This window comes from Pelophylax lessonae, assembly GCF_965119305.1.
Source record: "Pelophylax lessonae genome assembly, chromosome: 4".
In the NCBI taxonomy this organism is placed as follows: Eukaryota; Metazoa; Chordata; class Amphibia; order Anura; family Ranidae; genus Pelophylax; species Pelophylax lessonae.
In genome coordinates, this window is record NC_138771.1 from 218,633,051 (window position 1) to 218,657,987 (window position 24,937).

The 24,937-nt window shown below is 42.2% G+C and overlaps 1 protein-coding gene across 1 annotated transcript in view; it reads left to right on the plus strand.

Moving 5' to 3' along the window:
* The window catches only part of POT1 (protection of telomeres 1), a 161,934-nt gene that overhangs the window by 88,580 nt on the left and 48,417 nt on the right, over positions 1 to 24,937 (plus strand). Inside the window, exons 7-9 of the mRNA XM_082257094.1 lie at positions 2,286 to 2,356; positions 5,006 to 5,062; positions 11,637 to 11,793. Of these exons, the coding sequence (XP_082113220.1) occupies positions 2,286 to 2,356; positions 5,006 to 5,062; positions 11,637 to 11,793 (285 nt within the window). The remainder of the gene's footprint in view (positions 1 to 2,285; positions 2,357 to 5,005; positions 5,063 to 11,636; positions 11,794 to 24,937) is intronic.

The following is a 24,937-nucleotide window of genomic DNA, read 5'->3' on the forward strand; positions in this document are numbered from 1 at the left end:
CCTTCAGTGGAACTAAGGGCCAAGCCCAACCCCTGAAAAATAAACACACACCGTAATCCCTCCTCCACCAAATGTTTTGGACCAGTGCACAAAACAAAGTCCATAAAGACACGGAGGAGCGAGTTGGGGTGGAGGAACTTGACTGGCCTGCATAGAGTCCTGACCTTAACCTGATGAAACATTCCTATAGACACACTGCTAAACCTTGCGGACAGTCTTCCCAGAAAAGTTGAAGCTGGTATAGCTGCAAAGGGTGGGCCAACTTAATATTGAACCCTATGAACTAAGGCTGAGATGCCATTAAAGTTTAGGTGTGTGTGTGTATACAGTGCCTTGCGAAAGTATTCGGCCCCCTTGAACTTTTCGACCTTTTGCCACATTTCAGGCTTCAAACATAAAGATATAAAACTGTAATTGTTTGTGAAGAATCAACAACAAGTGGGACACAATCATGAAGTGGAACTAAATTTATTGGATATTTCAAACTTTTTTAACAAATAAAAAACTGAAAAATTGGGCATGCAAAATTATTCAGCCCCCTTAAGTTAATACTTTGTAGCGCCACCTTTTGCTGCGATTTCAGCTATAAGTCGCTTGGGGTATGTCTCTATCAGTTTTGTACATCGAGAGATTTTTTTTTGCCCATTTCTCCTTGCAAAACAGCTCGAGCTCAGTGAGGTTGGATGGAGAGCGTTTGTGAACAGCAGTTTTCAGTTCTTTCCACAGATTCTCGATTGGATTCAGGTCTGGACTTTGACTTGGCCATTCTAACACCTGGATATGTTTATTTGTGAACCATTCCATTGTAGATTTTGCTTTATGTTTTGGATCATTGTCTTGTTGGAAGACAAATCTCCGTCCCAGTCTCAGGTCTTTTGCAGACTCCTTTAGGTTTTCTTCCAGAATGGTCCTGTATTTGGCTCCATCCATCTTCCCATCAATTTTAACCATCTTCCCTGTTCCTGCTGAAGAAAAGCAGGCCCAAACCATGATGCTGCCACCACCATGTTTGACAGTGGCGATGGTGTGTTCAGGGTGATGAGCTGTGTTGCTTTTACGCCAAACATAACGTTTTGCATTGTTGCCAAAAAGTTTGATTTTGGTTTCATCTAACCAGAGCACCTTCTTCCACATGTTTTGTGTGTCTCCCAGGTGGCTTGTGCCAAACTTTAAACGACACTTTTTATGGATATCTTTAAGAAATGGCTTTCTTCTTGCCACTCTTCCATAAAGGCCAGATTTGTGCAGTATACAACTGATTGTTTTCCTATGGACAGAGTCTCCCACCTCAGCTGTAGATCTCTGCAGTTCATCCAGAGTGATCATGGGCCTCTTGGCTGCATCTCTGATCAGTCTTCTCCTTGTATGAGCTGAAAGTTTAGAGGGACGGCCAGGTCTTCGTAGATTGGCAGTAGTCTGATACTCCTTCCATTTCAATATTATCACTTGCACAGTACTCCTTGGGATGTTTAAAGCCTGGGAAATCTTTTTGTATCCAAATCCGGCTTTAAACTTCTCCACAACAGTATCTCAGACCTGCCTGGTGTGTTCCTTGTTCTTCATGATGCTCTCTGCACTTTAAACGGACCTCTGAGACTATCACAGTGCAGGTGCATTTATACGGAGACTTGATTACACACAGGTGGATTCTATTTATCATCATTGGTCATTTAGGTCAACATTGGATCATTCAGAGATCCTCACTGAACTTCTGGAGAGAGTTTGCTGCACTGAAAGTAAAGGGGCTGAATAATTTTGCACGCCCAATTTTTCAGTTTTTTATTTGTTAACAAAGTTTGAAATATCCAATAAATTTCGTTCCACTTCATGATTGTGTCCCACTTGTTGTTGATTCTTCACAAAACATTACAGTTTTATATCTTTATGTTTGAAGCCTGAAATGTGGCAAAAGGTCGCAAAGTTCAAGGGGGCCGAATACTTTCGCAAGGCACTGTATATAGTACAGAAAACTTAAAACCCTTCAAATTACACTTGTTTAGTGGATAAAAGTTAATGCCTCCTCCTCAAACAATGTATTGTTGTTGCATGTGAACATTTTTCTGCTAATCTATTTTGGTAAATGTAAAAGGCTGGAAAATTATTATTTTTTTTGTATGGTTTCCAGAATTTATTTTCCTACGTAGGCCTTGAATCAGGTTCTTTGTCAAAGATCAAAATCCTGTGTGTGATGTTGTGGGGTTTTTTTTTTTTCCGTTTTTTTTTTTTTTTTTGTAAGCAGTACCAACCTGTGTCAAAAGTAACCTAACGAGTACCTTTGTTTTAAGAGTCCTAAATACTGTGAACCTAAATGAAGAACCTATATCTTCAGTGGATTTGACTTCAGATAATCGATTAAGTAAGTTTTTTTTGTTTTTTGGGTTTTTTTATGTTTTAATGCTTGTCCTACAATTCTGTCTACTTGTCAGATATGTTTTTGCACTTCTTCACAACTTTCTATTTCAAACTAGTACAAAATAGGTACGAATTTTGCGGTATTGTCTAGTGTTGTTTGTTACAAACAATGCTTTTAAGCTTTTCTATAATTCACAAAAATTCCCATCTAAAGAATATGGATATTTGAAATTATAAAAGAGCGAAGGAGCACTGTTTGTAACACACAACGCTAGCTAATATAATTTAATTTTAACAGCAGCTATGGGGGGAAGATTCATCAGGTATGGGATGGGGAAATATAATTTATATTGTAGACACAAGCCAAGATGAGGGTGTGCATTATTATTTAGCAGTGCTATAAGGCAAAGTGTGATGAAATGAAAGACAATTTAAATGTTCTGGTATTTATATCTAGATGTTTTTGAACTTATTATAAATATAACCTAAAACTTTAGTTACTGCACATACTGTATGCCTAAAGCATATGCCAGCATAAATATCTTGATGGGAGGGCACTGGTAATGTTTGTAACAGAAAACACAAACCACTGCAGTGAATGTTCTCTTTTACTTTTCTTCGAGTGGGTTCACACTTGTGTGGTGCAGTACACTGCATGAGATCCGCACAGGAATTGCAATGCGATGTCTAAGCGGTGCGATTTGAGCAATACATTTTGTATGGCTCAAATTGCATGGCATCTGCATCAAAATGGTGCAAGACCCTTACCCTTTTTTTTTTATATTTTCCACACCTGAATCGCATTGCATGGGTGTTCACGCACATGTGATGCGATTCTGGCAATCACACTGCATTTTGCCATCTTTTTTTTGGGGTGTTGGTAATCTATCATTGACACCCCCAGCAGATCACGTTGACGCCATGCTATTACAATGCAATGCGATATGGGGAAACACAGCAAATCTTGTGCGTTTCCTGCATCACATCAGTGTGAACCAGGGCTTCAGGTTTTCTGTTGGAACAGTTTTATATAAAAATGAAACTTGCTATGCTTGTGCTGGTCATTAATTAAACGTTCCTTGGGCCGCAACAAGCTTAGTCTCCAAATATTATTGTGATAGGTTTTGCATGCATGTCTTATGAATAGTTACAAGCGCTCAACCAGCAATGCATTGCTGCTACTGATAATTACAATAAGAGAAAGAGGTATAGGTGGCGCTGCCTATGTAATATGTTCAAATCTCATGTAAAAAAAAAAAACAGTGCAAAGATTGTTTTGGAAGAGATAAACTAAAAAAAAATATATGTATATAATCCTATTGCACAAACCCCATATGAAACAAATAGTAAAGTGCAAACATAAGGAAATACTAATATGCTATAATAGTGTTCCAAACTTTTGAATTACTATACACATTCTGTCATAATAAATACAGTGAAAAAAGGAAATTGCTTTTCCAAGCAAAAATCTGCAAAAGGGTGCAATGATCAAATATGTTCCTAACAATCTTATAGTTGAAGAAATTCGTAAGTCCCTATAAGAAAGGTAAAGTGACAAAGTTCAAAAAAAGTTGCCACAGAGTCCAGTGCTCAGACACTTTTCACCCTACCCAGGGCTTGTGAGTTGTGAAACAGGGTAATGTCACCCGTGCTTCACAGAAGCCGGAACTGTGGTAATTGTTATCTTTTTTTGTGAAATGTTTCTTATTGAAGTTAATTTTATTTGGGCGGTGAGCGGCTAGCAGAAAAGTGAAGTTTTTCTTTTTTTTTTTTTTTTTTATGAAAGGTTCCCTCTAGAGTGTGACAGAGGACAAAAAGTCTGAAGCACAGATCTCAAGGAGCTTCAAGCTCACTTTATTACCTTTACAACTAAGGCCCGCCATAGATGATTTGAATCCCAGCTGGTTCAACAAGAACCATATATGGGCAGTCTGATTGTACCAAGTTCATCGATCTACTTGGGTACAACCAGCCTGCTGGATTCACTTGCAATTATCACTAGCGGCTGCAGAAAAGAAATTCACACAATTCCCCCATCAACGCAGACAGTGCTGGCAGGGAAATCCCTCCTACTGAACCATTGTCTGCTTCCGCTGCAGGGGTGGGCAGGGGAAGCTGTCCCCGCCGGGAGAAGACCGTGATTATTGCTAGTGGCTATAGCAGCCGCTAGCGATACTCGCAAGTGAACCCGGCAGGCTGGTTGTACCCAAGTTGATCCATCAATCAAATTGGTACATTCTGCCTGCCCATACATGGTTCAAATCTTGGCTGGTTCCTGGCCAGCCTCAGGCTGGGCATACATTGTATAAAATGTGACAAATCTTTTAATTAGTGGGGAGATCTGCATGTGTCTCATCCACTTTAAAGAAAAAACTAAATTGCAGTAGATAATCATCTCCTAAAACAAGTATATCTCGGCTTCACTGTTTTCCCACTGCAAAAATAAATTGGTTCTTTTTACTACATGTAAATCTGATAAATGTCAGATTAATTTTTTCTAAAACATTTACATGTTTTTACCACCTTTTTTATCTTTGAGTGTATGCATTGTGCTCTGTGGTCACAATTGAATTCAGAACTGCTGGGTGAGATGCAGTCATACATTATGTTAAGAGATTTTATTTTTTTCTCTGGTCTTTTATCTTGTATACAGGCCAGAAGTCGCAACCCGTTGATGCTCTGGAGAGATGCCAGCAGCTTTCTGTGACAGGTATAAAACCATTAATGGATTTGAAGATCACAGTGAGAAAAGCCTACAACACAGCAGGTTGTGTAGTTATCTGAAATGAGCTGTTCAAAGCTCTCTTGTGGTAAAGCTCATATAAAAGTAGATTTCAGATTAGGCAAAATAATAAAATTGACAAGAGAGAAAATAAAGCAGATTTGTCATACATATATTTTAAATTAAGTAAGTGACACCGAAGAAATAGATGTATCCACTGTTTTTATTTCTGTTTTTGCTTAGGCAATGCATTTAAATGTATTTAGAAAGGCTCAAGGAGCCTGCTCTCTTTGTTACCAAAACTTTCCTGTCTTCACTAGGTTTTGGAACTAAGCCTTCCCCACATTCTACTGCCCTTTCAACAAATGTGCCTCAGTGGCAAAGTAGGGGCACTGTTTAGTCAGTGCAATGGTAAGAGGGAAGGACTTGTCACCAGGGTCTACAGAAAGAGGCCGGAAGTCGTGTGGTGCCTGATTTTAGGCAGGACATTACTTTAGAAAAGTTTAATATGCCTGACATTCAGGATGAGGTTGACCACACAGCCTAAATGCAATGCACAACTGTCCATTCTTGATAGGTGACTGCTTTCTCAAAATGCTGCATTTAAAAAGAAACTTATTAAAACTGATGGCAATTTTCTTGTAATTTTAGATAGAATAAGGCTGGGTTCTATTGTGATGACAGACATCACATGTAATTCGCACTGCATTGCTGTGCACATCACATGCAATGTCTGTGTGATGTGAATTCAGCCATTTTGTATACAGTTTGTATGGCTGAATTTGCATCACATTTGGACAAAAATGGTGCAGATCTGTGAACCATTTTGGGGATGTCATTAACTTTATATTGGCACCCACAGCAGAGAGCAGTGTGAACTGCCTGCTAATGAGATTTAATGCGGGAGCCGGCACTGGAATCGCGCTGGTTCCCTCATCGCACAAGTGTGACCTGAGCCTTAGGGAGAGTTAAAATCTGTCAGTTTGTTTATTTATTTTTTTGCCATCTGTGACCCATTGAGGGGATTTCCCTCACTTCCCGTCCTATAGCTACATCAGGAAGTAAGAAAAAATTACTCCAAAGTGAGGGAAATCCATGGTAGTCACTACCAATATTCTGGTTTAGAAATTTCCCATGTAATCCTGTTCTGGTGAATTTTCTTTTACTATCAGCGATAATGGCCACCAGGTCAAACAGAGATGGCGAATTCCCCAAATAGGGACACAAACAGCAATAAGAACCTGATAGGGTGTCTCCACTCTAAAACTAAAATAGAAAAAAAAATTGCCTTCTGTTATACTTTTAAACTGGTTTTGAAAAAAGTAAAAGTAGCTACAAGTACTATCGCTGCTGGTAATGAAAAAATGATGGGTCAACCGCGCCAGGAGACGAATATATGTATAATAGGTATTGATGCAACTAGAGATAAAAAATGGTAATGTTAAAATAGAAAAAAGAAAAAAGAGCAGCTGCTGTGGCCCCACCTGCTAGAGCCAAATAAGAAACCAAATATATGAGGAGAGCAACAGTGTACCACAGCTCTTGCGCAAAATATGTGCTCCTAATTAAACATGTGAAAAAACTGGTACGTACTAGAAAAACAAGCCAGTGATGCTAGATGAAATGCTATCCTATAAATAGCACTTAGAAAATAGGAGTTAAAAAATATGTGAAAGAAAGTGCAGTGACTATACCAATAGATACAATAAATACAAATTGATAAATATACATATATAAATGAGTGGTATAGAAATATAATACGCCACCATGGGCCAAATAATAAAGTGCAATGGCAATAAAGTGCAACAACAAAAAAACAAGAAAAGTTCATATTCAAAAAAGTCCAATAGCATAAATTCGTCCCAAATCTGGGGAAACGGGATGTAAAAACAAACTCGCCAGACGAAATGTAGTTCACTATGAGGATTTTGTTTTTCCCTTGCATCTACATCCCAACCCACTGAGCTGCTCGAGATACGAGAGGAAGGAGCAGAGGGAGGACGTATCCAGGCGCCACTGACACATTGGTCACGGAGACCACCTGAGTCTGTATGATCCCCCTGCCATAAGGCAGGAGAAGAATCCATTTAGTCTGGTGATTTTTTTTTTTTACATCCTCCGTGACTCTGGCTTCCACTCCCTGCATGACATAGTGTTCAGCATCTCTTCTGGGACCAACATAACTCTTTTTTTTTTATTTCACCTACCAAATTTGGCCCGTGGTAGCGTATTATATTTCTATACCACTCATTTATATATATATATTTATCAGTTTGTATTTATTGTATCTATTGATATAGTCACTGCACTTTCTTTCACATATTTTTTTACCTCCTATTTTCTAAGGGCTATTTATTGGATAGCATTTCATCTAGCATTACTGGCTTGTTTTTTCTAGTACGTGCCAGTTTTACACATGTTTAATTAAGAGCACATATTTTGTAGCAAGCGCTGTGTTGCAGGAGAAGGTACAATTATTACATTGTTTTCTGTAAACCTAAACTCATGACCATGAATCAGTTTTGGTTTAGGAGCTAGCTTTGATTTACCTATCACCCACAGCCAGCCCCTTGGTGCACATGCACCGAATTGAAGAATGCATGGAGACTGGGCCTGTTGCCACTTGGGATGTGTATCCTAGAAGGTTGCAAGTGGGCAGGAATGGCATTGGGGAGGATAGGGACAGACCAAGGGACTGTCATCCTCACCTAGGAATGAGGAAGTGGGAAAAATACCTCCTCTAAAAGACCCATGCTGCTCAATCCAAAAAATTACCAAATGTGTAAAAGAGAATAGGAAGGGATTGGATTATGCAATTTCTAAGATTCGAGTGAAAGTCTGCTTTAAGTTTTTCCCCTAGATATCATGCCACAGCATTCTTTGTGACTGTGTACTTGTAATTGGCAGTTGATTCCTATAACATGTTTCCAGTGATAGGAAGACAAGTGCTGGTGTTGCCTATCCCACCAAAAATTATTTTTTACAGTGACAGAGTAATTTTAATTGATGTACAAAAAAGTAAATTGACCGTTGGCTCTGCTGTCTGGTAAATATCAACACTAGAAAAACAGAAATATGAATAATTTGGTAGTTAAAAACAGCTCCAGGTATTTACTGTAGGTACAGTAAATCAACTCTGTATTCAACTCTACATCTCAGGCTCAGTTTTAAAGATAATTCTGGCTGGTTGCAGCCAACAATACATCACTACTAGAAGTGATCTGCTGCTGCATGGGGGTGTCTACTGACCAGATATACACTCCCCCCCATGAAAATACAAAAAGTATATCGAAAAAAAAAAAAAGTCTTTGTGTGTGTTTATATATGTATTATATATATATATATATATATATATATATATATATATATATATATATATATATATATATATATATATATATATACACACATACACACAGGCAAAAAAAATTATTTGATCTCCTGCAGATTTTGTAAGTTTGCCGCTTACAAAAAAAAATGAAGGGTCTAAAATTGTTATCATAGGTGTATTTTGAATGATAGAGACGACAGAATATCAACTAAAAATCCAGAAAAAAACACATGATAAAAATGTTATAAATTGAGTTGCAGGTCAGTGAGTAAAATAAGTATTTGATCCCCCACCAACCAACAATAATTCTGGCTCCCACAGACTGGCTACAGTATGTGCTCATGTGGTACACAGATTAGTCCTGTCAATTTAAAAAGGTGCTCTAAACGATAACTCACGTCACCTGTCCACAGAATCTTTCTTCCATTCAAACCTCTCCATCATGGGCAACGCCAAAGAGCTCTCAAAGGATGTTAGGGACAATATTGTAGACCTGCACGAGGCTGGAATGGGCTACAAGACCATCAGCAAGAAGCTTGTTGAGGAGACAACTGTTGAAACGATTATTCGCAAGTGAAAGAAATACAAAATAACCATCGATCGCCCTTGGTCTGGGGCTCCATGCCAGATTTTGCCTCATGGGGTAAGGATGGTCATAAGTAAAGTGAGGGATCAGCCAGAACTACAGGAGGAGCTTGAGAGTGATCTTCAGGCAGTTGGGACCACCAAACAAACCATTGGTAACACAATACTCCACCATGGATTGAAATCCAGCAGCGCCCGTAAGGTCCCCCTCCTCAAGAAGGCACATGTACAGGCCCGTCTGAAGTTTGCCAATGAGCATCTAAATGATTCTGAGAAGGATTGGGAGAAAGTGCTGCGGTCAGATGAGACCAATATTGAGCTCTTTGGCATTAACTTGACTCGTGTTTGGAGGAAGAAAAATGCTGACTATGATTTAAGAACACCATCTCTACAGTCAAGTATGAAGGTGAAAACATTATGCTTTGGGGCTATTTCTCTGCTAAAGTTACAGGCCGACTTTACCTCATTGAGGATCCAGTGGACGGGGCCATGTTTTGTAAATTCATGGATAAGAACCTTCTTCCTTCAGCCAGAACACTGAAGATGGGTTGGGGATGGGTCTTTCAGCTTGACAATGACCCAAGACATACCGCCAAGGAAACAAAGGAGTGGCCCATAAAGAAGCACACTAAGGTCATGGAGTGTCCTAGCCAGTCTTCAGACCTTAATCCTATAGAAAATGTATGGAGGGAGCTGTAACTTTGAGTTGCCAAGCAACAGCCAAGAAACCTTAAGGATTTAGAGAAGATTTGTAAAGAGTGGACCAAAATCCCTCATAAAATGTGTGCAAACCTGGTCACCAACTACAATAAAAACATCTTATGTCTATGCTTGCCAACAAAGCTTTCTCCAAGTACTAAGTCATGTTTTGCTTGGGGTCATATACTTATTTTACTCACTGAACTGCAGCTCAATGTATAACATTTGTATAATGTATTTCTTCTGAATCTTTGGTTGATATTCTGTCTCTATCATTCCCAATACACCTATTATAACAATTATAGACCCTTCATTGCTTTGTAAGTGGGCAAACTTACAAAATCTTCAGAGGATCAAATTATTATTTTCTCAACTGTACACAGAGTATATAGTATATAGCAAAGAATCACATTTTTTTTTTGCTTTGTAGCCTGAAATGAAGACACAGTTTTTGTTTTATCCAGCTGTATTTACTCTGCAACATACAACATCAAAGTGAAAGATATAACACCGACATGTCAGAAGATTCAAAAACAGGATCTTTGAGTTGGAAAAAGGATCTTCATCAACACCTCCAGGATAATGTGTAGTATCAGTACAGATTGCCGTGCAGCAGCACCCTGACGCAGAGTTTCATCCACTGATTGGACAGTTAAGCCTGCGAGTACCAGCAACAATCTGATCCCTCAACATGGAAAACCATCCACACAAGGGTTTGGCCCTTTGAAAAAATCAGTGGATGAAACACTGTGTCAGGGTGCAGCTGCACAGCAATCTGTACTGATATTATCCTGGAGGTGTTGTTGAAGATGCGTGGGACAGCCAATTGCACTGCTAAGTGATCAGCTGGAGATATATGATATGCCTTTGACATCTTTATGTTTTGAGTAGTCATTGGATGTTTAATACATTTTAATGTTTTTATGGTAATACACTATGTGAGTTCCCTTTTCTTGGCCTAATATCTGAGGAACCACCTGGATTATCATTATACCAGTATATGGGAAGACTCTTCAGAGGGAGTGGTGCTTTCTGAGCAATTTATGCCGAGCATTTACACCAAGTGTCTTCAAACTATGGTCCTCCATTTGTTCAGGAACTACATTTCCCATCATGCCTAGTCATGTCTGTGAATGTCAGAGTTTTACAATGCCTCATGGGATGTGTATTTCTGCAGCAGCTGGAGGGCCATAGTTTGAGGATTCCTGATTTACACTATATAACCAAAAGTATTGGGACCCTGCCTTTACACCCACATAAACTTTAATGGCATCCCAGTCTTAGTCCGTAGTGTTCAATATTGAATTGGCCCGCCCTTTGCAGCTAAAAAAGCTTCAACTCTTCTGGGAAGGCTGTCCACAAGCTTTAGGAGTGTCTATGGGAATGCTTGACTATTCTTCCAGAAGTGCATTTGTGAGGTCAGGCACTGATGTTAGCGAAAAGGCCTGGCTTGCAGTCTCCACTCTAATTCATCCCAAAGTTGTTCTATCGGGTTGAGGTCAGTCAAATCCCTACATCCCAAAATTGTGCTCATCCATGTGTAGCACTGCCCCCTAGGGGACTGCTGGATATAACACTGCTGGATACATCACACATCAAATTTATATGATATACTTGGTTCCCTTAATGGTTACTTAAGTATATTATTTTTATGTTTATATTTTGGGGTTACATATCTAGGGCTGCACTGATTATGTTAAGGTGCTTTTGCTGAAATGCTCCGGGGCTCAAGGGTGTTATAAGGAAAAAGTCACAGGGGCTCAAGTGGTTAAAGACAAGGGTCGGCCTATTTTTGCTGCCAGAGAAAGTTTTTTTTTTTTTTCCTTTTCTGGTCACTGAGATTTAGCGAGTGCTAGTATATGACTACAGAATTTCAACACAAGTCTTTTTGTCTTTTGACTCTGACTTATGTCATCGCAGGATACATTTGATATTGTTTTTTTGCAGTACATCCAACTCGTCAGGAATGGCTTACAACTCCTCTCAGCACGGTTGTTAAAACTAAACCACCTCAGAAATATCGTGTCAGAGTAAGACTGAGACGTTTTCAACCTCAGCACCTCTATCAGTCTGTTAAGCTTCACTGCACTAAATGCAGTTCATTGTAAGTATATTTCATACATTCTGACCTACATACAAAATATCTTCAAAGATTGGGATGCAAATGTAAGAGGTAGTACCTCTTTGAAACAAATCATAAATAAATCTATTCACGCTATAATTTTGTATCCATGGTGATTCGCTCTGTCTTTTTCTTCTTGTGTGAATGTTTTAAGGTTTTGCTTCTTGGCTGCATTTTTTTTAACAAATAATGAATTTCTGTATCTACATCACATCATATGAACTATGAACAAAGGCTTTCGGTTGCTCCTGAAAGCAAGAGTAACAAAGTAAATCTTATAGCTACAAATATATGAAAAAATGATTTTGACATTATCCTATGAAAATAAATGAGGTAATGATAGCACAATAGCTACACAATTTCCTGCAAAGAAATCTTTTTTGCTCTCTGTTTGTACCTATATTGCCAGATAGAAAAAAAAACAATGATCAGTTTAAATTGTCTACATATACAAGCAGTGTGGGGAGTGTGATTCTTCAATTATCTAGTTAGTAGTTCCCAGCTGACATTAAAATCTCATTATAATAACCCTTCTATGAAAATTGGGAAGTATTTAGATTACCACCATATACAAAAGTAACAAAACCTTTATTATGTAACTGCACAAATCAACAGACATTTACATTTACATTGATCCTGCATGGCTAACTTATTCAGTACATATATTGTTTATCTAGAGGACCTGAGTCCAAATGGAACCTGCTTGCTTGTATGTCCACCCTACATTTTCTATTTGTTTCCCTTTTTGGTAGATTGACTTCTGTTCAACCACAGTGGTCATTCGTTAATTAAAACGCCCCGTTGGTTTCAGCTCTATCAGCGCTGCAGACTATAGACTGCTATGGTGATAAGTGAATTTTGATGATGGGGAAGTCTCCCTGCTGTCAGATGTATTGGATCTTAATGTACGCTTGATGCGCAAATAACTCAGTTGCACTAATAAGTTCACTTTTAGATATTAATATACGCCAAGCGCAGTTAATCCCATTGTGCTAAAAAGCACAGTTCTCAGCTCTTTTGTTTAAGGTAATGGAGCGCGCTCAGCAGTACCCAGTAATACAGACAAACAGGCTGTTATCATATTGGATGCTCACAAGAATGGCCTGCCTAAAGCATTGAGTTCTGTTTATTTCTGGGACAACACAGGGAAAACAACAGGAAGTGATGGCTATACAACATCAGCCAATCCGTTCCATATGTATAGTCACATGACATAAGTTACTCACATAGAATCAGCCAATGACACACCTGTATACATTCAAATATATAATAGAAAGGGGGAGTACACGATCATGAACGAGCAGAACAGTGTGCACGGCTTCCCGCTGTTGGTGCATGGAAATCCGCGCACTGCAGTTAACAATGAAATCCACGTGTAGCGGAATTCACGCCTAACACTACACAACAAAACCAGTGTGTAGAACCATGAACGCTGCTCTGATCAAACTTGTGCATTCACTCCTGCCACTACTACTAGCGTGAATCCCACTCAGCAAGACTCAGAGAACAATGCCTAATAGGATTATACTACTGTTCCCATAGACATGAGGCTATCTGCAGTGAAAGAGCCATGCTGTTTCCACTACGATGATCAGGCACAATAGAAGGACATGAGCATGTATCCCTTCATAAAGGAAGATACATATCAAAAGAGTATTGACTTCATAGAGCAAAGATATCCCTGCCAAGCGAACAAATCTGCACATTATTCAGGGGCCCCCGCTGGTGGTCATATCCTTTCTGCTTGATTTTTGAACACCGCACCACAATACACATAGCTCTCTACTGGCAAACCGATCCATGCATGGAGTGTTCACCAGCAGAGATGTCTATGTAGAGTGAACGCGTCCACATATCTAAATGAAGGTTTTCACTGCCTGTCTTTCCTCAATGCTGGTTCGCCCGTACACGCTCTAATGAGGGTATTGCAAGCAAAGCGACAACAGGAGCCATAATGACAAGCTAAATTAAACACATCCTGAAAAATGGCCACGCTAGTCCTAATAAAATTTCCACAACACCGAGCACATAGACAGAGGCGGGAATGATTCTCCCATACACCTCGAATGTTTGGATGAATCAGGTCAGTTTTTTTTTGTTCATCCTGCTGGTTGAATGAAAAAAACAAATTCATCTATGGCCAGCCTTATTCTCCATTCACATCTGAGCATAGCAATTTACTGGCGTTTTTTGGGGTGTTTTTTATGTGTTTTTGCAGCTTTTTACAATTGTTTTTAAAGCGTTTTAAAAGCATATTACAAGTGTTTTACAGTTTCATCCATTTTTGTTTAGCCAATAGAAAGCACTAGGGGGAGGAGACGGAGAAGAAATTAAGGGCAGAGAGCTGCTGTTTGAGCAGAAAATAAGCAACATAGCATTCGTAAAATGCTCAAGTCAGGCATTTCACATGTCCAGATCAGAGCAGGCTGAAAATATATAAGTATACAGCTCTTTCTTAAACAGATTAGTAAGCATAGATTTTAGGATGGGGACAGTTTTAAGAGTAGTTAGGGTTAAGCCCAGAATTTCACTTTAACCACTTTAGCCCCAGATGGTTTTACCCCCTTAATGACCGGGCCATTTTTTGCGATACAAAACTGCATTACTTTAACTGACAATTGCACAGATTTGTGATGCTGCACTCAAATAAAATGTATGTCCTTTTTTTCCCACAAATAGAGCTTTCTTTTTGTGGTATTTGATCATGTCTGCGTTTTTTATTCCTTGTGCTGTAAACAAAAAAATTTCAACAGTTTTGAAAAAAAAAAAACTATTTTATGCTGTCTGCTATAAAACCTACTCAAATAAAATTTAAAAAAATATAATTTATTCATCAATTTAGGCCAGTGTGTATTCTGATACATATTTTGGTAAAAAATACCAAAAAGCGTATATTGATTGGTTTGCGCAAAAGTTATAGTGTCTACAAACTATGGAATAGATTTATGGAATTTTCTTTTTTTTTTTACTAGTAATGGCGGCGATCAGCGATTTTTAACGGGACTGTGGCATTGCGGCAGACAAATCTGACAATAAGTGACACTTTTTGGGGACCAGTGACACCGATACAGTGATTAGTGCTAAAAAAAATGAACTGTCACTGTATAAATGACACTGGCAGGGAAGGGGTTAACATCAGGGGCGATCAAAGTGTGCTCCTAGGGAGTGCTTTCTAACTGTGGGGGGTGGCCTAACTGGAGGAAGACAGAGATCTGTGTTTCTGCTGAGCAGAAACCCGAGATCTCTCTCTCTCCCTCTGTGACAGAATGGCGGTCTGCCTTGTTTACATAGGCAGACCGCAGTTCTGCCTCTTCTCAGAAACGATCAGTGGGTCCCGGCGGTCATTGCGCCCCAGACCCAGAGCAGGAGCCAGCTTACAGGTAAGTCGGTTCATGCAGGAGGGCCATCCTGCCGCAGTATATCTGCGTGGAGAATTGCCATGATTTACATCTGATAAGTCAATCACTGTCCCTTTTAAATACTGAAGGACATTTACAATGGATGTTATAAGCTTTGCCTTCATTTTGAAAAGAAATATAGGGTGGACATACAAGTGAGCAGGTTCCATTTGGATCCAAGTCCACTAGGTGTATATACATACTGTATGTCAGCTATGCAGGATCAATATGATTTTTAATGACTGTTGATGTTGCAGTGACATAATGATTGTATTGTTACTTTTGTATATGGTGGTAATCTGATTGCTTCCCAGTTTGATTATCTCTTTTTTTGAATGGGGGTGTTATTACAATGAGATATTTAGGGATCCCTGATTTAATGAAATATGTTTACTCCTACGGAGGATCACATTAGACTGGAAGTATTTGTGTGCTGTTATGGTGTTTGTCTTTCAGCTGGCCTTTGCCCTGAATTAAACTTACACCCGTATCACATCGATCGCGACATTGAAAGTGAAGTAGCACGATTTTAAAGTAGTATTTAATTGCTACTTGGAAGACATCTGTGCGACTTCATGAACAGATGTCTATGCAAGTCACACCTGAACTTGCAAAAAGTAGTGCAGGAACTACTTTCAAAATCAGGTTTCCAATTGCATGACAAGTCACACCGGTGTGATGGAGGCTTAAACTGACAAAGTAAAACTTTGTTGCTTAATGATTAAGCGGAATATACATTTCTGAGCTTCCTCATCATACTGCCCCCCTACTACATGACTCCAAGTATGTGGGCCCCCCTGTGCCTGCGGACCTATGGAGTCCTGCACGTGCTCCTATTTAGAGCTACAAACTAACTTGCAGGCTTTCACAGCTCAGAACACACAGGCATAGCGAGGAAGACACAGAGTTAAAGCCACGCCTCTCTTCCTGGTCCACAGCGGTGAGTGAAAGGGCTCCAAATCAGCATGGCTTCTGCTTTGTGTCTAGTTCGGTAATGAATGCAGGTAAGGTTGTAGTTCTACACAGGAACACCCTCACACATGGAGTTGGGCATCGCGGCTGGGGAGGGAGTATGAGAAGGAAGCTCAATTATAAAAACAGCAATAACATGCAAGTTTGGCAGCTTATTTAGCAAAAAAAAAAATAAATAAATAAAGAGTTTATTACCCCTGAATAGTTCATGTTCCTGATATGTGTCTGTTGTACCATGTACCTCTTTTTACCTCTTTGTGTAAAATGTCTGGTGATCCCGCCAGTCCCCTTGCTTTCCTATTTCAAACTGACCATGTTAGCATGAGAGCACGTCTATCCTATAGCGGTTAGTTTTCTGTCTGTGCTGGATGCACAGCCTGTCTACCCTTCATTGGTGAAGACTTGTGCTAACACACCCCTGTGCCCAGCTCTTCACTGGGAATATCAGTGTACTGCTTTATCTCTGCCCCCAACACACCCCTCTGCTGTCTCCACCCCTACTTCTTTTGCAGCTGAGAATGGAGGTTTTGTGATCACTTATAACAAAAAAAAAGAAACAAAATGTATTTATTTTAAATATATATATATAGATACACACACACACGTATGTCTTGCTGTACACCATCTCAAATCTATGGTGTACTAACAGATTCCTCCAAGATATCTCTTCCCAAAAGAGCCTCTACAGGGGAAAGGAAGAAGGAGTTGGGATCTGTATGCTGGCAAAACCACTGATTGGTTGCATGTACCCAAACAGCCAATCAGTATCTTTCCCATTCACACAGATCTTATTCTATGTGTAGCTTTGCCATCGAGACACCAGCACTGGTACCCTGGAAGAATTCCAAAGATGGTAAAAGTTACACAATCTTTTTATTGGTTTAGATTAGGAGCCAGCAGGGATGTAAACTATTTATTTCAGGGTATATGTCTGTTTAATAGGAGAACCTAAAGGAAATCTCTGGCTTACATCATGTTAATTTCAAATGATACATTGCTGCTAGAACTCTATTTAATATATCTTTTTAACCACTTTACCACCGGAGGATTTTGCTGTCTTACATCCAGGCCACTTTTTGCGATTCGGCACTGTGCAGCTTTAACTGACAATTGCGCGGTCGTGCGAGGCCGTACCCAAACGAAATTTACGTCCTTTTGTCCCACAACAGAGCTTTCTTTTTGTGGTATTTGATCACCTGTGCGATTTTTACTTTTTGCGCTATAAACGAAAAAAGAGCGTAAATTTTGAAAAAATAACAATATTTTTCACATTTTTTTTATATGAAATTCCCCCCCAAAAAAATGTAAAAATTAAAATTTTTTTACATTTTTGGCCAAATTGTTTTCTGCTACCTATGTTTGGTAAAAAAAATCACAATAAGCGTATTTTGATTGGTTTGCGCAAAAGTTATTGCGTTTACTAACTAAGGGAAAGATTTCTGTCATTTTTGGTGTTTTTTTTTTTAACGAGTAATGGCGGTGATCTGCGACATGTGATCTTTTTTTTGCGGGACTGCGACATTGCGGCGGACAGATCGGACCCTTGACTGACATTTTTGACACTTTTGGGGGTACCAGTGACATTACTACAGTAATCAGTGCTATAAATATGCACTGTTACTGTAAAAATGACACTAGCAGGGAAGGGGTTAATTTTATTGGAGAGGGAGGGGTTAATGTATGCCTGGTGCTTACTAACGTGTGTGGGGGGAGGTGACTGAGTGACACAGGGACAGATCGCAGGTTCAGCTATGCTGAACCCGGCAATCTGTCACTGTCTGTCACTTAGGAGATCCACCCGCTTTGTTTACACAAGCGGGCGGATCTCCAAACTCGATTCCCCGACGATCGGGGAAGAGCAGCGCCTCACCTGGACCGACTCCCTCTGTGACTGAATACAGCAGGAGCGAGCCTCTGGCGGCGCGCTTCCGCCGCCCACAAGAGGAGGAGTCCAGCGATGTAGGTCTACGTCGCTGGACGAGAACTAACCACTTTGCCGCAGTAGAGCTCGAGTGAGCGGTCGGCAAGTGGTTAAGCAAATGAAGCTGCAAGAAGATACAGTGCAACCCGGAAAGTATTCACAGTGCTTCACTTTTTCCACATTTTGTTACGTTACAGCCTATTTTCAAAATCGATTAAATTCATTATTTTCTTCACAATTCTACAAACAATACCCCAAAATGACAATGTGAAAGAGGTTTGTTTGAAATATTTGCAAATTTATAAAAAAAAACAATAAAAAAAAACAATTGTACATAATTATTCACAGCCTTTGATCAATAATTTGTTGAAGCACCTATGGCACCAGTTACAGCCTAAACCCTTTTTTGAGCATGTTGCTACAAGTTTGGCACACCTATTTTTGGACAGTTTGTCCCATTCTTTTCAGGACCTCTTAAGCTTCATCAGGTTAAATGGGGAGCATCGGTGCACAGCAAATAGCGGATCTCTTCAGAGATGTTCAGTCGGGTTCAAGTCTGGGCTCTGGTTGGGCCACTCAAGGACATTCACAGGAGTTGTCCCGTAGCCACCCTTTGTTATCTTGGCTGTGTGCTTAGGGTTGTTGTCCAGAAGGAAGATGAACCTTTGCCTCAGTCTGAGGTCCAAAGCGCTCTGGAGCAGGTTTTCATCAAGAAGGTCTCTGTACATTGCTGTATTTATCTTTCCCTCAATTCTGACTAGTCTCCAAGTTTCTGCTGCTGTAAAATGTCACCACCATGCTTCACTGTAGGGTGGATATTGGCCAGGTAATGATCTGTGCCTGGTTTACTCCAGACATGATGCTTGCCATTCAGGCTAAAGAGTTCAATCTTTGTTTCATCAGACCAGGTGCCTTTTGGCAAACTCCAGGTGGGTTATCATGTGCCTTTGTCTGAGGTGTTGTGGCCACTCTACCATACAGGCCTGGTTGGTGGAGTGCTGCTGTGATGGTTGTTCTTCTGGAAGGTTCTCCTCTATCCACAGAGAAAAGCTGGAGCTCTGTCAGAGTGACCATTGGGTTTTTAGTCACCTTCCTGACTAAGGCTCTTCTCCCCTGATCGCTCAGTTTGGCCGGGTGGCCTGCTCTAGGAAGAGTCCTGGTGGTTCCAAACTCCTTCCATGGATGATGGAGGCCACGGTGCTCATTGCGACCTTCAATGCGGCAGAAATGTTGTACCATTCCCCAGATCTGTGCCTCGATACAATCCTGTCTCGGAGCTCTACAGAAATTCCTTTGACTTCATGGCTTGGTTTTTGCTCTTACATGCACTGTTAACTGTGGGACCTTATATAGACAGGTGTGTGCATTTCCAAATCATTTCCAATCAACTGAATTTACCACAGGTGGACTCCCAATCAAGTTGTTGAAACATCCCAAGGATGATCAGTGTAAAAAGGATGAGCTAAATTTGAGTGTCAGGGCAAAGGCATGTGATTTTTTTTAAAAATAAATTTGCAAAGATTTCAAACAAACATCTTTCACTTTTATATTATGGGGTATTGTTTGTAGAATTTTGAGGAAAATAATGAATTTAATCTACTTTGGAAAAAAGCTGTAACATAACAAAATGTGGAAAAAGTGAAGTGCTGTGAATACTTTCCGGATTCACTGTATAACCAATAACCTATTTATACTTTAATAGGTAGCCTTCGATCCATTTCTGGCTGCATGTCTGTATTTAAAGTCACTGCAATATTAATATTTAATAGTTCACAGACATGTAAATAGCATAGCTCTGTGATTTTGCTAAATGGAAGCATATACCCGCATTTCTGAGCTACTGCAATAGACAAAACAAAAGCAAGTGAAAATCTCGGCCGGGTTCAACAGGGACTGACCAAAATTCGAACCATGTATGGGCTGGCTGATTCCCAATTCGATTAATCGACTTAGGTACAACCAGCCTGTAGCAGTAATCACTGTGTGTTCTTTTGGCAGGGACGGCTGTTGTAAAATGTTTATATATGCAGATAATGACGGCTTAGGGGTATTACTGTAAGAAAACTCGCTAAATAGGCCCAGCTGTTATCTATTGTATACAGCAGTGAAGGGAGGTGGCCTGAATTATTACAATACACAGCGATGTTTACTTTTTTTTAAAAAAAAAACATCATGAAATGCTAAGCAAAGGTGCTGTGAGATGCACTGACATGAGGTGCAGTGCGAAAAGAAGCATGTCTGCATTTGTAGGGAACTCACCGTATCCCACTTTAATGTGATGTGGTATGAACAGGGAATATAGAAGAAAAGTGTTTCTCTTTCTTTCATTGACGGACACAGCTCCTCATCTTCTTAACCATTGGGTTATACTGCCCCCTACAGGAGTAGGACACTAGGCAGAAAAAAAGTCTGGCTATGCCTATAGGCAGTCCTAGGGGGTAAACTCCCTCTCTCTGGTATAGGTACTCCGTTTTTTTTCTGCCTAGTCAGGAGTAAGGACCTAGTTCCTTGCTTGGATCTCTGGTCCTGGCAATTTTTTCTTTTTAGACAGAATTTTTTTTTCCTGGATTTTTTTCTGTGAGATCTACAATCAACTGCCGGACTGGGTGACTGGCTGGATAATCTAGATCCAGTGGTCACCCCGATCTGGCCGGTGAGTGCGCGCAGACCTCAGCTCCGCGCTAGGTCAGCTGCGACATAGCCCCACCAGACGGGGGCTGGCCTGCGAGTTAAACGCCTCGCGAGGTCGCATACGACCAGGTCTCGGCCCGAGTCGCAACGTTCCTCCTGGCCGACAGCCCCCCATTTCGATGGAGAGGAGGTTCTGTCTGGAGCAGTGCCTACCTGCTTCCTGTAATAAGTAACTGCCCCCCTCTCCCCATGGAGGGTTTTGGGGTGGATGTGGGCCCCTCCATGGGACGGTCGGACCCTTGGGTTCCCCTTAGACACCCCCATCATCGGTCCAGTGGTCTCTGTGGGGCACCCCCCCTCCTTCACTGACACTGGAGTTGTGGGGTGGCCTGGTCCACCGCCTAGGGTGGGAGCAGGATGCTGTGCTGGCGATAGTGACCGGGCAATCGGCTGTAGGTTGGGCTGTACCTGGTGGGGGCTTCCACCAGGGCCCCTTCTTCTTGCTTGTGCCATTTTCTGAGACCTAGGAATCCCTCCTTGGTCCCTGGGAGCCTCGTGGGGCTGCCATTTTTTGTAGCCTGTGTGCCTAATGCATGGCGGCCATGTTTGTGTTGTCTGGCGGCCATTTTGCGGTGGGTTGCCATTGAAAATAGTGGCAGCCATGACAGTGGAGCCCTCTGGGCGGCGATTTCGGCTGTGGGAGCCCCTTCTCATCCCCTTGTGCTGACTCCTGGATCTTTTAATTTCCTGATCGCTGTTGGTGCAGTACAGATTCTCCTGGTAGCTGCGAGCCTGGTTTCTGCGGGGTGGTGGGTCTGGCGGGGTCCTCTTCCTCTCTACTGATGATCGATGGTGCTCTGTTGCTGGCAACCAGGTGGGCTGCAAGAGCGGTGGGGGTGATCCCTTAGCAGTGTTTTACACTTTTTTGTGGGGTCCCCCTGGTGATTAATGGAGTCTTTGGAACACATATCCCCACCTGATTACCTCTCTGAGGCTGCGGGGCCCTCCAGGTCCCATCCATTCATCGATGCACTGACGGCGGTCCTGGAGTCCTTGGTGGTCCCCGGTGGAGGTGGATTTTGGGTGACAGGGTGGCAAAAAGCGCCCCCCCCCCCGCCTTCCCCTGCCTCATCTGATCCTGAATCTGATTTGTCCGCAGACGTGGGTCATTCTGCTGGGTCTGCAACCACGCTCCCTGAATTCTCAGATAGTGAGGATTCTTCCACTTCGGCAACCGCGTACGAAAAGGCACTGTTGGATGCACTGATTGTAGCTGTGCGTGAGACCTTAAAGATGGAGGACACAGCTAAAGCTGCGGCAGAGGCGCAAGTTCCCTTGGGCATTCACAAGCCATCTAGAGCAGAAAAGATGTTCCCTTTCTCCTCCTATTTTGACAGAATTGTCACTAAATAGTGGGGATGACCAAAGCGTTCCCTTTTGAGTCCCTAAGCGATTTTGCTAGGTGATACCCCTATGAGGATTCCCTTCTAAAGAAGTGGACTGTTCCACTGGTGGTGGACCCTCCGGTTTACAGATTAAACAAGGTAACCATGGTTTCAGTTGAGGAGTCCCTGGCCTTTAAGGACCTGGCTGACAGGAAGGCGAATGCTGTGGCCCACAATATGTGCACCCTGGCTGGTTCGTCACTGAGGCCGATATTCACCGTTGCCCTGGTGTCGCAGACTTTGGCAGTGGTCCTTTGGCGTGTCTTTTGGCTTAAATGCTGGTCTGCGGACCAGACTTCTAAAAAGGCCTTAACTGATCTTCCCTTTCAAGAAGATCATCTGTTTGGTGCTACTCTGGATGACATCATTAAAGGTCTCACAGGCGGAAGAGTACCTTTCTTTCGCAGGCTACTAAGGGCAAGGATCCTCATCGTAGATGTGGGCCCTCCTTTTTTCCGGCTCATAAGAAGTTTTTTCGTCCCTCAGGGTCGACTGACAAGGGATCAGAGCCCTTCGGGGCCTCCTCTGGAGGATCCAAGCGAACGTGGTCTGGCAAGTCAAGAGCGACTTTTCCAGACCCACGGACAAGGCCCATTCAGCATGCAGGTGCACCCTCACCTGTATCTGGGATGGGGGGACTTCTTCACTGGTTCCCGGACCAGTTGACTCTCCTGGTACAAGTAAGGTGTGTCCACGAGGTCATTCAGTCCGGCAACAAGATAGTCTCGTTCTTACCCTCCAGTAAGGTTCTTCCTTCCAACGTGCGACTGTCCCCAGTCTGCTTACAGGCTCTTTTTGGGGCGGTGCAAGACCTTTTACTTTAAAGGGTGATGGTCCCGGTTCCGACTTCAGAAAGTTTTCAGGGGTTTCACTCAGACCTGTTTACAGTCTCCAGGAAGGAAGGCAAGGTGCGTCCAATTCTGGACCTTTAAGGCGCTGACCTGCTTTGTGCGGGTGCAGAAGTTCAGAATGGAGTCCATTCGCACGGTGGTGGCTTCCCTGCATCAGGGGGATTATTCTTGTCTCCATCGACATCAAGGACACCTCCCTTCATGTTCCAATATGTGTCAGTCTCCTGCGCTTCCTCTGCTTTGAATTGGGAGAGGAGCATTATCAGTTTGTGGCGTTATCCTTTGGTCTCACTTCTGCTCCTCGGGTCTTCCAGAAAGTGTTGACCCCGGTGCAAGCTCCTACTGCTCTGGTGGAAAACCTGGAAATCACCATACGAGCTTGAGGGTGTTTGGCTAGATTCTGAATTTTCAGAAGTCTGCTCTGGTTCCATCCACAAAGCTGGACTATCTGGGTCTGACTCTGGACTCGGCCTTAGCTAGAGTGCTCCTTCCTCTGGTCAAACTCCAGAAACTGCAGGCTGTAAATTTGTTTCCTGCTGTCCAGCAGATGGTAATCCCTCCGGACGTGCATGCGGGTGTTGGGCCTGATGGTATCTATCTTTGAGGTGGTTCAGTTTGCCCAGTTCCATACAAGGTCCCTGCAAGGAAGATTCTTGCCAAATGGGACAAGAATCCTTAGTCTCTGGACAAGCAGATTCAGCTGAGCTGGGGAATGAGAGTCCCTGATATGATGGCTTTGTTCTTCGGCAGGGCAAATCCTTCCTCCCCTTGTATTGGACAGTGGTCACCACGGATGCCAGCCTGTCTGGCTGGGGAGGCATCCTCGGCAAAATTTCTGCCCAGGGGGTCTGGACACTGGGTGAGTTCAGGCTACCGATCAATGTCAGTGTCTTGGTACTCCGAGCGATCGAAATGCCTAGAACATTGGACGGATCATTGGACTTATGTCAATCACCAGTGGGGCACAAGAAGTGTTCTGGCGGCTCTGGAGGTAGCCGGCATTCTAAGGTAGGCTGAATGGTTCGTTCCAGCCCTCTCAGCCATACACATTCCCGAGGTGGAAACTGGCAGACGGATTACCTCAGTTGGCAGGCGTTGGATCAAGGGGAGGTGTTTCATCAGTTGTGTCTCTGGTGGGGCATCCCCGAGGTGGATCTATTGGTGTCTGGGCTCAACAGAAATGTGCAGTGGTTTGTGGCTCGGTCACGGGATCCTCTGGCAGACGCCACGGATGCGCTGGTGGCCCCATGGGGTCAATATTGGCTGATTCCCGCCTTCCCTCTTCTCAAGCCTTTGCCAAGACTTCTACGCAGGATCGAGGCAGAAGGGATTCCGGTCATGTTAGTGGCTGCGGACTGGCCTCGCCGGGCTTGGTACGCCGATCTGGTGCGGCTGGTCGCCAACTTCCTTGGAATATTCCTCTCAGGGAGGATATGCTGTCCCAAGGACCAATCTTCCATCCTGCTTTACAATCGCTGGCTTTTTTACGGCTTGGCTGCTGAACGCCAGGTGCTGATGGATAGAGGTTTTGTCTAAGTCGGTGATTCCAACGCTGTTAAAAGCTAGGAAATCTACTTCTAGGAAGATCTACCATCGTACCTGGAAGACGTACATTGTGTGGTGTGAATCTCTTGGGGGTCATACTCGCTCTTTTTCGGTGGCTCGGATCTTGACCTTCCTTCAACAGGGGGGTGAGCAGTAACTGGCCTTGAGTACTATCAATGGTCAGGTGTCAACCTTAGAGGTGTTCTTTCAATGGCCCTTGACCACATACTCCTTGATGCGTACTTTTCTTCAGGGAGTTAGGCACTTGACCCCTCCAGTGCAGTGTCTGTTGCTGCCTTAGGACCTCAATTTGGTGCTCTCAGTCCTCCAGAAGCTTCCTTTTGAGAATCTTCGGGATATTTC